At 49.0% G+C, this 13,106-nt stretch overlaps 1 protein-coding gene across 10 annotated transcripts in view; it reads right to left on the reverse strand.

The window, feature by feature from the left end:
- Positions 1-8,855, reverse strand: part of AZIN2 (antizyme inhibitor 2) — a 34,510-nt gene extending 25,655 nt beyond the window's left edge. Inside the window, exons 1-4 of one of the 10 annotated variants that reach the window (XM_049707300.1) lie at positions 8,710-8,855; positions 8,497-8,613; positions 7,660-7,813; positions 6,009-6,182 (exon numbers count right to left, since the gene is read on the reverse strand). In XM_049707300.1, the coding sequence (XP_049563257.1) occupies positions 6,009-6,182; positions 7,660-7,764 (279 nt within the window). In that variant the 5' untranslated portion in view covers positions 7,765-7,813; positions 8,497-8,613; positions 8,710-8,855. 10 annotated transcript variants of the gene reach the window in all.
- Between the last annotated feature and the right edge of the window lie 4,251 nt (positions 8,856-13,106).

The following is a 13,106-nucleotide window of genomic DNA, read 5'->3' on the forward strand; positions in this document are numbered from 1 at the left end:
AAGGACATGATCAGATGGGCATTTTGAATGCAAGGTCTAAATGCATGTCACTCTGGCTACCGTGTGAAAATGGACCAAGGAAGGGCCTAGGAGAATTCTGGGAGACAGTCACAACCTCCCTGGGAAACAGGACAGGCTGCAGAGAAAGGGGGGTGGTGACATCTGTAGGCATGGCTGGCAAGCTTGGTGAGGGACTGCACGTGGGGATGTGGGGTTAGATGTCTGGGGGGGACTCCTCGCCCAGCAGACCCAGGGGCCCCTCTCGCGGGGAAGATCATGAGTACATTTGAGCACACTGGGTTCCAGGCATTGTGCGGCAACAAGTCAGCACCTGGATACACAGGGTCTGGGCTGGAGATCAAAACAGGGGAGGTGGTGGCATATTAGGGGTATTTGAAGCCATGGGAGGAGATGAAATCCCCTACGAAGACAGAGAGTTTATAAGAGAAGAGAGCCTGAGCCAGAATCCAGAGGAAGTCTCCCAGCTAGAGAGCAGGAAGAGCCGGTACAGGACCGAGGGGAGGAGAGAGCGTCCCCAGAAGAGGCAGAACAACGCAGAGGTTCTTATGCCATTCCTGTCAAAGCAAACCCTGTCTTGCAATTCACATCTGTGCAGAAGGAGACCTCTCCACTGTCAGAGGCGCCCCAGGAGGGTGGAGCAGGCTCCCAGCAGCGTCCACTTTCACTGGATATGTTTCTAAAGTCTTTAAAACCAAGAGCACGTGTTGTTGAGTACAAGCATACCTCATTTTATTTCGCCTCACTCTCTTGTGCTTTGCAGATATTGCGATGTTTACAAATTGAAGGTTTGTGGCAACCCTGCATCAAGCAAGTCTATTGGCACCATTTTTCCAGCAGTGTTTGCTCACTTCATGTCTCTGTGTCACATTTTGGTAATTCTTGTGATATTTCAGATGTTTTCAGTGTTACTGTATTTGTTTTGGTGATCTGTGATCAGTGATCTTTGATGTTACTATTGTCGTTGTTTTGGGGTGCCACGAACCACGCCCATATGCCCATACCGTGAACTTAATGGATAAATGTCTGTTCTGACTGCTCCACCCCTCAGCCATTCCCCGTCTCCCTCCCGCTCTTTGGGCCTCCCTATTCCCTGACATACAACAACCCAACCATATCGAAATTAGGCCAGTTAATAACCCTACAATGACCTCTAGGTATTCAAGTGAAAGGAAGAGTCTTCTCTTAAGAAACTGCCACCCCACACTTCAGCAACCACCGCCCTGAGCAGTTGGCAGCCATCAACATGGAGGCAAGACCCTCCACCAGCAAAATGATTACGACTCGCTGATGGGTCAGATGATGGTCAGCAGTTTTTAGCAAGAAAATATTTTTTACTTAAGGTATGTACATTTTACTTCAAGTATTTTTTTAGACATAATGCTATTGCACACTCAATAGACTACAGTATAGTGTAAGCATAACTTTTATATGGGCCGGGAAACCAAAAAGATTGTGTGACTCACTTTATTGTGATCTTCACTTTACTGTAGTGGTCTGGAACCCAACCCACAATGTCCTAGGCTAGGCCTGTGTTTTTAAAAAGAATGTGTTTCAGGGCTTCCCTGGTGGTGCAGTGGTTGAGAGTCCGCCTGCCAATGCACGGGAAATGGGTTCGTGCCCCGGTCCGGGAAGATCCCACATGCCACGGAGCAGCTGGGCCCGTGAGACACGGCCACTGAGCCTGCACGTCCAGAGCCTGTGCTCCACCACGGGAGAGGCCACAACAGTGAGAGGCCCGCGTACCGAAAAAAAAAAAAAAAAAAAGAATGTGTTTCAATGGATGCAACTAGAGATTATCATACCAAGTGAAGTAAGTCAGAAAGAGAAAGACAAATGCCATATGATAATCACTTACATGTGGAATCTAAAATATGACACAAATGAACCTATCTATGAAACAGAAATAGAATCAGGGACATAGAGAATAGACTGGTGGTTGCCAAGGGGGAGGGGGGTGGGAGAGGGATGGATTGGGAGTTTGGGATTAGCAGATGGAAACTGGTATATATAGAATGGATAAACAAGGTTCTGCTGTATAGCACAGGAACTCTATTCAGTATCCTGTGATAAACCATAATGGAAAAGAATATGAAAAAGAATATATATATGTATAACTGAGTCACTTTGCTGTTCAACAGTAATTAACACAAAATTGTAATTCAACTATACTTCAATAAAAAATAAATTTAGGGCTTCCCTGGTGGCGCAGTGGTTAAGAATCCGCCTGCCAATGCGGGGGACACGGGTTCAAGCCCTGGTCTGGGAAGATCCCACATGCTGCAGAGCAACTAAGCCCGTGCGCCACAACTACTGAAGCCTGCGCGCCTAGAGCCCGTGCTCCACAACAAGAGAAGCCACCACAATGAGAAGCCCGCACACCGCAACGAAGAGTAGCCCCCGCTCTCTGCAACTGGAGAAAGCCCGTACACAGCAACAAAGATCCAACACAGCCAAAAATAAAATAAATAAAAATTTTTAAAAAAATTAAAAAAATACTAAAAAACAAAAAGAATGTTTCAAATGGGGAGTCACTACTCAATGGGTATAAAGTGTCAGTTCTGCAAGAGTAATCAGTTCTAGACATCTGCTGTACAACATGTTGCCTATACTTAAAAATTCCTTATTAAACACTTAAAAATTTGTGAGGGTAGATCTCACTTTAAGTGTTCCCACCACACACACACACACACACACACACACACACACACACACACACACACACACTTTTTCATGGTGAGATCAAAAGCTAGGAGGACCAAGGAGTGTCCCCTACAAGGTCTAAAAGCATCAACATGGACACATCTCCAAAACCTGCTGAGCTTAAAGCTACTGTAAGGGACTTCCCTGGTGGCGCAGTGGTTAAGAATCCACCTGCCAATACAAGGGACACGGGTTCGAGCCCTGGTCTGGGAAGATCCCACATGCCGTGGAGCAACTAAGTCCATGCAGTGCATCGCAACTACTGAGCGTGCGCTCTACAGCCCACGCGCCACAACTACTGAAGCCTGTGCTCCTAGAGCTCGTGCTCCGCAACAAGAGAAGCCACCCCAAGGAGAAGCCCGCGCACCGCAACAAAGAGTAGCCCCACTCGCCACAACTAGAGAAAGCCCACGCGCAGCAATGAATACCAAACGCAGCCAATAAATAAATAAATAAATAAATAAATTTATTTTAAAAAATAAAAATAAAGCTATGTGGCACAATACCTACCACATGAACATCTTATATTTTGTTACAAAATCACAAGATATTTTGTACGTTTCCTATGGATCATATTTGTAAGTATTTTTCAAATACCATGTGGCCACCGAACTCAGAATGTTGATTATCTCTGGAGACATAAAGCTGACGTTCTACTTTTTGTTTGCAGATGAATCAACGTATTATTTGAATAATTCAAAATGAATGTCTAGAATAAAGTGCTCACTGGATCCTGGAGATTGCTGGGGACGTTGGCAAGAGGAGATTCCTTGGAATGATGAGTGGAGGTCGGGAAGCAGTGGCTTAAGGACTGGGTGCTAAGGGAAAGAGACAAGTGACTGCAGACAGGCAAGTGTAGACAACTCAGTTTGGCCACGAAGAGGGAGCGAGGGATTGGGCTGGGGGACGATGTGGTGTCCAGAGAAGGCATTTTAAGATGGGAGGATGCTGAGGGAGACAGCCAGAGAGGGCAAGGGATGGGGTAGGAGAGATGACATAAGGTCGTTGGGAAGGTGGGTGGGTGGACCAGAGCCCCGTGTAAGGCGTGGCTGGTGCTCTTGACCCTGGAGCCTGTCTGATGCATATCTGTACACCGAGCCCCAGCGCATGCCTGACCCTAGGTCAGTGGCCGCCAAAGCATGGTGCGTACAGCGTGGCCACCAGCTCCAGCCAACCAGAAGAGGGCAGCCTTGGCCTTCCAAGAAAAGCTGTGCCACCTCTCAGGAAATGCACCCAAGGGCCACATGATCCCACCTACCGGGTGGGGTCTCAGCTCTGCCATCCCCTCCCCAGGGATCTTGGCAAAGACAGCAGTGATAAAGTCAGAAACCCCTTGCCATACTCAAGCGGCCCCTTCCCAGGGCATCCCTCAAACCTCTGTGCCTCTTTGCCTTATACACTAACTGCTTATACACTAACTGCTTCCTCATGTTGTCAAAATCACGGTGATAATAATTACCTCACAGGGTTGTTTCAAGAGTCAAATGAGATCATGTACAGAAAACGCTTGGCGAAGCACATGACACAACAGGAGCCCTCAGCAAACGTCCACCCCCCCCCCCCGACTTCAAGCCCTACACCCCACAACTCTGCCCTTTGGAGGCCAGTCCTGAGGCTTGAGGGCCAGCACAGGGCTCCACCTCTGGGTTTCCGGAAGCAGAGGACTCTAGTCAGTGAGGTTGGGTCCTGTTCTTCACCCCTAGACCAAGGGTTATGGAAAAGGGTCCCCTTCCTCCTCGGTCAGAGCAGAGACCCGGCATGCTGCAGGGGGCAATCTTGGCTCTGCTACCAGCAAGCTGTGTGAAGCTGACCCCCAGTTCCTCAACTGCAAAATGGCAATCTCTTCTCCTAGGCACTCCATGGGGCTTTATGTGGGGCATGCATGAAACCAGCTGTGCAGAACAAGAGCTGATGCAAAGGGGCTTCACGGGTGACATGAGGGAGACTCACCTACCAATAAGGACACTAACATGCGTCTCTGATAAAGGTGAACCTGCTCGTTCCAACCGTCCACCATGGTGTGCACCTCTCTCCCACCTGGAATCCCTCCAGCCTCCTACCCAGATGAGCTCTCCTCCTGTCTCCTCCAGATCCCTTTCTAGAATCCTCCGCACAACACCCAGCTATATTGCTGACCAGGGTTTAAAAGGGATTCCCCCTCAAAACAATCATTACTAAACGTTTTTAAATAACTGTAATAACAATATCACAAACCAATGCCCACAGGCTTACTCCCACCTCAGGACCTTTGCACTTGCTGGTCCCTCTTCCTGGAATGCTCTTCCCCTGGTTATCCACCTGGCTTGGATCTTTTGCTTCCTTCAGATCTGTGTTCAAATTTCAGTGACGCTTTCCCTGGCCAAACCATCTAAAAGTACAATCCTCTTTCTCGACATCCATGTCTCTTCCCTACTTCCCTTTCCCTCTTTAATTTTCTCCACAGCATTTACCATCTAAAATACCATAGACTTTCATTGTTTCACTTGTTTGTTCTTTAGAAAGCAAGCTCCACGAAGGGACTTCTTTTGTTTTGTTCACTTGCTAAATCCCCACCTAGAAAAGTACTTGACCCCCCAGTAGGTGCTCAATAAATGTTGCTGAATGAATAACTATGTCCAAAGCTGTACTCTGAGGAACCTTTATAGCTAAAAGACTTATCAAGTAAGAACAGAATGGAAATAGATGAGCCGTGCATTCAACTCAAGGACAACAGAGTCTGTTTTACTCAACACTGTATTGCCAGCCCTACCTAGAACAGTGTCTAGCACACTGTCTAGTGTCTGCAAGAGTTCAATGAATAGAGAATGACAGTAATAAACAAATCTAAAGAGAGCAGGAGGGAATTAAGACAACAGCATTAATCAAATCAGAAAGGCAGCAGAACTGGCAACAACAAAATTCTATAAGGATTAGTTAAGAAAATGTACAGTCACACGTTATTAATGTTATAAAAGAAAAAAATAAAACCAATGATAAAATGGTGTTTTTGTTTTGTTTTAATTAGAAGAATATCACATATAGCTCTATGCCAAGAAGTTTGAAAATCTCCATTAAAAAGGTGACCCACCTACCCAGGGTCACACATGGTTCCAATGTGGAACTTCAAGGCTGGCAAATTCCACCCTCATCCCTTACACCCCTTGCATGTGGTGGCCCTTCCCAGAGGGCAGGGGCCAATTACAGGTCACTCCTGCTTCCCCAGGTCCACCCACAGCAGCTGCAGCCGGGCCATGTGGGTGTTCAGTAGGCAGTGAGGGTCAGTGTGCAGGTGGGGGGCAGGGGCTCACCTTGTTGGCACAGCTGAAGCCCAGTCCTAGCTCGGCCAGGACCTTCAGCACACCCGGGCTGTTGTTGCACTTGACAGCGTAAAAGGGTCGGACTCGCGGCAGGCACTTCAGAAAGCAGAAGTGCTTTCGCACTACAGCTCCCAGGTCGGCCACAAAGAAGGCAGCGACCTCTTCCTGCACAACAAGAAGGGTGAATATGAGACCCCACCCAGCTTCCTCCTAGTGCGTGCCATTCACGGTCCTCCCAAGTACCCTGCTCTAATATTCTCTGGGGATCCCCAAGCCTACAGGACATTCGAGGCTCTGTGATCCAGCTCCAGTCCCTTCCCTCACTTCAGCTCAAACTCCAGCTCTATCCTAGATCATTTTCCACCTCCCAGCCTTTATTCCCACCATGTCCTCCATACAGAATATCCTTCCCCCACATGTATCTGGCAAGTTCCTAATCCACCTTCAAGTTCCAGCTGAAATGCCACCTTCCCCCAAACCAATAAGGCAACTCCACCTTTAATGCTCCCACTGCGTTTTGCATGCTTCCAAAGTATCAGAACTCTGTGTATATAGACAACTGTTTTCTCCAGAAAAAAAGATAAATTCCTTGAAGACCCACAGCCTACAGCCACTGCCTTTCGCATTTAGGTGTTCAAAGAAGACTTGAAGTAGTCCCACTGCTACTGCAACCCATGCCTGAGGACAGCTGTTTACTGAGGGTTGAACACATATGAGGCCATTGGTGAGACCACATTAATTAAACCTTTTCTGGGACTCAGTTTCCCTTTTATGCAACACTTTTTTACTGATGCCCCCCTGGTGTCTGACCAAGCATACCTATGCAAGTATGCTAAGTATGCTTGGGCCTGCAAAAGAACCCCTTAAGCAATTACAAGCCCATTCAATCAATGCTAAGCAGGAGTTTCTACAAAATGCAGAGGGGGCCATGGAGAAGGAAAGTACAAAATCTGCCTGGGGCAGTCAGGAAAAGGTGACACGGATGAGTAATAAGTAATGAGCAGAAATAGGTAAGAGGCAAGAGAGGCTGGGAGAAGGGAAGCGGGAACAGCCTGGGCAAAGGAGTGATAATGGAGCCCATGGAATCCTCGGGAAATACGAGCAGAGTAGTTCAGCTCTGATGGGGCATAATACACACCGTGGGAAAAGCCAGGAAGGGGGCTGTGAAGGCAGAGGGGCCTGGACCCTGTAGGGAGGGGGAAACTGCCGAAGAGTTCTGATTTTGAGCAGGGCTGTGATAGAGTTGGAAGGGGTGGGATGAGGCAGGGAAAAGGTTAGGGGAGTTTTAGAGGGATGAGGCCTAAACTACACGGTGAGGTCCCAGAAGAACGTACTGAAGGGTAATTCAAGGAGGCTGCATTCACAGAGTTTGGGGGTGCCCAGGTGTGGGAGGGGCAGTGAGGACTCCCAGGTTTCTGACCTAGAGGCCTGTGTAGATGATGGTAGTGTTGTTCATGAAGGCAGGGAACACAGGAGGGGCAGGTATGGGGGCAAGGACCAGGAATTTGGAGAAAAAATGAGGCGTCTCTCACAAACAGAAAGGAATGAATACCAAATAAGTGAAAGAATCAGATGTGGGCCCTAGGAGGCAGCTGAGCCTGCTGGGAGAACAGAAGACCCATCCCCACTCCCAGGCCCTCACCGTGGTGGCCTGTGAGGCCCCCAGAGTGAGCTGCTCCAGCAGGTCTCGGGTGCTGAAGCCCTCCTCCACCATCACGAAGTCCGCTTCACTCAGGCAGCCAGCCATGCCGAGGAGGAGCCGATGGGCTGGATGGAGCTGCCGCTGCCTCCGGCGCCTTAGAAAGTATGCAACACACTGCTGGAGGAGAGTGAGGGGGCCGCTGGGGGGCTGGCGTCAGCTGCACCCCTCACCTCCCCAGGCCAGGGCGCCCACTCCTGTCACACCCTGCCCCCAGCACAAGCCTGGGGAGCTTAGGTTCACTGGGAGGAGTGAAGGAGAAGGACGATCAGGAATCCTGGACTGGGACAAGGCATTATCTGCCTAGATGTCACTGCCTCTCCGAGCCTCAGTTTCCCCATCTGTAAAATGGATGCATTGTTTTGGAGATCCTTTCCAGTTCTGAAATTAGGGTTTGGGTTTAAAGGGAAAGAATGAGAGAGAAAGAGCAGGAAAGCCGAGTGGGGAAGTTTCCAGGTGACCCCCCCCATCCTGACCACGCCCACCTGAAGTGGCTGCAGGTGGTCCCACCAAGGAGTCTCAGCCTGAGAGCTGAGGTTCGAGTCCGCTCTCTACTGCGTGACCCTGGGTACGCCCCGTCCCCTCTCGGAGCCTCAGTTTAACCGTTTGTAAAGAGGGGCCGGGCTGGTCCTGACGTGCTAGGACGGTAAGCGTGCGTGGGGGCTCCACGTGGTGGGTGATGGCCGAGGGCTCCCGGGCAAGAACTGAAGGCTGAGGTTCTGTCCGGGTGAGCCCTCCTGAGTGCAGGGCCGAGGTCCCGCCCCCCCCAAACCCCCTTACCAAGCCCCGTGCTCCTTCGCGGGGCCAGAGTCAGGCACGCTGCTAGGGGGGGTCGCCGGTGACCTCGAAACTTGTGCAGCACCCCGAGGAGGAGTGGCAGCTGCGGAGCCGAGGCCCCTGCTGAGAGGAGACAAGAGGGGCCAGGGAGCAGGTCAGCACTGGAGCCCAGAACTACCGCTCCCGAGGCTCCCCAAGCCTCTCCCCCGCACTCGCCTTAAAACGCATTTACACGGCTTCGACCCATAGGTCCCCCCAGCGAGTGAAACGGCACCTCCGCGCCTCCGCTCGCTAGCTTCCTCCGGCTTGGGCCCCACGGCCTGCCGCCCTCCCGCCCGGCAGCCACCGACGCCACGCCCCGCCTTTCGCCCGGCGCTCACTTATATAAGCCCCCCAGACCCCGCCCCTGGCGCTCAGGCCCCTCCTCCGCTCGGCCCCCCCTCCGTAGCCCTGGCAACTGGGTGCCACTATCCCATTGGTCGATTCCGACATAAAGCATTCAACCCTGCTAGCCGGCTCCGCAAACGTGATCCTCAGTCCTACAGAGACCCCTCTGCCGCTACCCTACGCTGGGAAATCTCAACTGCAGGCCTGCTAGCTCAGAACCCCGAGCGTCTACGCGGTGGGACGCTTAGCTCCTGGATATTAGATCTTGGAGAATGGGCAGGAAGCCAGGAGGTTTTTTATTTGCTCTGGGAAGCCTTTTCTGTGACTACCTCAGCTCGACGGTGCCTCTCCTCTCTGATCTGGTGAATTGCCCACTCATCCCAGGAAGCCCAGGTCAAATGTCATCTCCTTGTTTTACTTTTCTAATAAAATCATTTTTATTTAATTGCCTCTTCCAGCATCCTCCAACTCAAAACCCAGATGAATTGTCTTCAAAGATCCTTCTTGTGACTTTCCCAGCTCAGGGCAATCCCTCCCTTCATCCCATCTTCTGGATCTGGCAAACTCTTACCTCTCAAATAAAATGTCTCCCTCTCCAAGAAGCGTTCTCTGACTTCCTCAACTCAAAGCGTTTCTTCTCTTTTATACCTATTGAACTCCTGCTCCTGCACATTCATCAAAGTCCAGTATGTCATCTCCCCTGTTGAGCTTCCCATGACTTCCCTAGCCAGAGGAACAATGGAACTCACAGCACTTACATCTGTGTGGACTCCTCACTCTTTTGGCTTTTGTTACCCGTAGCTTGAGATTCCTGTTGTTGCTTTACACTTCTTGTTTGGTTACACTTCCCAGCTAGTCTGAGCTCCCAAGGGCAGCAACTGAGTGCCTGGCTCCTCAGAACACCCAGGGCCTGGCATAAACAAGAGTACTGGGACTTCTCTGGTGGCGCAGTGGTTAAGAATCCGCCTGCCAATGCAGGGGACATGGGTTCGAGCCCTGGTCCCGGAAGATCCCATACCGCTGAGCAAGTAAGCCCGCATGCCACAACTACTCAGTCCGCATGCCACAACTACTGAAGGCCACGTGCCTAGAGCCCATGCTCTGCAACAAGAGAAGCCACCCAGTGATAAGCCTGTGCACCACAACGAAGAGTAGCCCCTGCTCGCCGCAACTAGAGAAAGACCTCACGCAGCAACGAAGACCCAACGCAGCCAAAAATAAATAAATAAATAAATTTATTTTTTTTTTAAAAAAGAGTGCTGAGGAAGATTCAATATCTATGCTACTCAAAAGCTAATACAAAAGTTCATCTGAAACAGTAATTGTACAAGAACAGCCAGGACATTCTTGAAAAAGAAGAGGACGTCTTCTACAATACATCAAGATATTTTATAAAGCTATGGTCTTTAAAACATCATGGTGCTGGTGCAGGAAAAGACAGTGCTAGAACAGAACAGAGTTTAGAACAGTCTTGTGCATATTGGAGAATTTGGTCACAATGAAGGCAGCATTTCAAATCAGTGGGACCAAAGAGCTTTTGGCCTTACATATGTGCTCATGTCCCCTGTCAGGCTGTAGGCTTCTTGAAAGCCAGAGGCACTTCTTGTTCTGCATCAGTATCTCCCTAGGGCACCCTGCACAACCTAATCAAAGCATCTTCAGCACACAGATGGTATAGAGCAGTGACCATGGAGTCTGCAAGAGCCATTTTCTGCTCCCCACCCAGCCTGGCCACATAACTGCTGGAAGTCCTTTGTTGGATCATCCTGCTGAGACCAGGGTCACATCTGCCTGGCCTGATTTCCACCTGTGAACTGAGAGGGCTCAGACTGAATGATTTCTCTGGGCTCTTCTGCCTTGAACACTCTTGCTTTCTATGCTAGGAACAGACTTTCAGTAGGCAGTCACCTTCACAGGAGGCGTCATTTGAGATCCATTCTTTGAGAGATCTGTAGTCATTTGCACCATAGTGTGAATTAATGACTGAAGTCCTCCTAAGAATAAGCATCTACTGAATGGGAAGGGGTAGATAAGGATGGCCATGGCAGAAACCTCAAAGGGAGCCCTCAAGAAAAGATGATAGTAAGAGGATGGGAGAGGCACCCAAACAAACTGGCTATACTTTTCTTTAAGTCATTCTTTGAGCTGCCTTTATTTGGATGCCATGGTCTAAGTCTGCCTCACTAGCTCTTTTCATTACCTGGTACATAGTAGGCACATAATAGGCACATTCAGTATGCTAACTGAATGAATCGATAAAGGTAAAAAGAAACAAACCATCATCCAATCTGTCCATTTGTAATTTGTCAAGGGTTGGTAGTCAGAGCAGAAAAATCTGTCTCCTGGACTGGATACAAATAAGCTGTGGATTTATCTTTTTCCCTACTGGGTATGTGATGTCACTGAAACTCCATGACAACCCTATGTCATAGGGCTATAATTATCCCCATTTTACAGATAAGGAATCTGAGATTCAGAGAAGTTCAGTACCTTACCCAGGGTCACACAGCAAGTAAGGGTGGAGCTCAGATTTAAACCCATCTGTCCTGACCCTTAACCTTCATGCTTAACTGCCAACCAGTAGCTGAGCATTCAGGCTCCAGCTCAAAAAAAGTCATCCTGTTGGCATCCAGCCCAAAGTCTGGTGGCCCCTCTCCTGCTGGTCTCTCATGCCACTGTTATCGATGGATGCCATGCAGAGCCCTCAAAAACATGTTGCTGAAGCAGAACAAAGAGCCTTTGATCTTTGACCAGGATCATATCTGTCAATTTCAACCTATTTTTTTTTTTTTTTTTTTTGCGTTACGCGGGCCTCTCACTGTTGTGGCCTCTCCCGTTGCGGAGCACAGGCTCTGGACGCACAGACTCAGTGGCCATGGCTCACGGGCCCAGCCGCTCCGCGGCATGTGGGATCTTCCCGGACCGGGGCATGAACCGTGTCCCCTGCATAGGCAGGCAGACTCTCAACCACTGTGCCACCAGGGAAGCCCCAACCTATTCTTAAATTAATCATAAGTGTAGTCACAAACACTGCAATAACAAAAATGCCTTACGTGTGCATAGAACTGGAGAGTTTGTAAAATACTTTCCTGTTCATCATTTATTTGGGCTTCACAGTACTTTGCAAGATTGGATATCTGTTAAATTTAGGTTTGGCTGAGGAAAACAGAAAAGTCAAAAGTAATAGAGCCATAAACAAACAGGTTTACTCTGCTATGTATGTAGTATAACACTGGAGGGAGGCTGTCCAAATCTGGTATGGCAGCTCCACAAGGTCATCAGGAACCAAGGTGCCTCCTCTCTTTCAACTCTGCCATCCTCACTGACTGGCTTCTAGCCTCCTAGTCCAAAATGGCTGCAAGAGCTCCAGCCACATTCTTAGGGCTAATATTTAACCAGTACACACAAGTGTGACCAGAAAAATTGTTCACGGCCAGTGTCCTTTCTGATTGATCAGTGCCCATCTTCATACTGATTGCTAAATATTTTAAACACCAACCCTGCACGTTCCAGGGAGGAGAAAGCAGCCACCACCAGATTCCACACGTGTTAATTTCCCAGGGTTGCCATAACAAAGTACCAAACACTGGGTGGCTTAAGATAATATATTGTCTCACAGTGCTGGAGGCTAGAATTCCAAAATCAAGGTGTTGGCAGTGCCATGCTCTCTCTGATAATTCTAGGGGAGAATCCTTCCTTGCCCCTTCTAGCTTCTGGGGTCCACTGGCAATCCTTGACATTCCTTAGCTTGTATCATTCCGGTCACATGGCCATCTTCTTCTCCCTGTGTCTTCACATCATCTTCTATGTATACATGTCAGTCTCTGTGACCAAATTACCCCTTTTAATAAGGACTTCAGTCGTATTGGATTAGGGCCCACCCGAATGACCTCATTTTAACTAGATTACTTGCATAAAGACCTTATTTCCAAATAGAGTCATAGTCTGTGATACTGGGGGTTAGAACTTCAACTCATCTTTTGGGGGGACACAATTCACACCATACCAGCACCCAATACTTCCTTTCATATCATTGGCCAAAACATAGATACATGGCGCCACCTAGCTGCAAAGGAGACAGGAAGATGTCTTTAGTCTGGTACATTGTTGCTTCCTCCCACCCCCAATAAAGTCAAAATAGTAAAGAAGAAAGTAAAGAAACCAGTTCAGAAGGATTATGGGATTTACTCCATAGGGAGAGGTGACAGAGAAGTAAACAAACATTT

The sequence above is a fragment of the Orcinus orca genome, chromosome 1, assembly GCF_937001465.1.
Source record: "Orcinus orca chromosome 1, mOrcOrc1.1, whole genome shotgun sequence".
Classification (NCBI taxonomy): Eukaryota; Metazoa; Chordata; class Mammalia; order Artiodactyla; family Delphinidae; genus Orcinus; species Orcinus orca.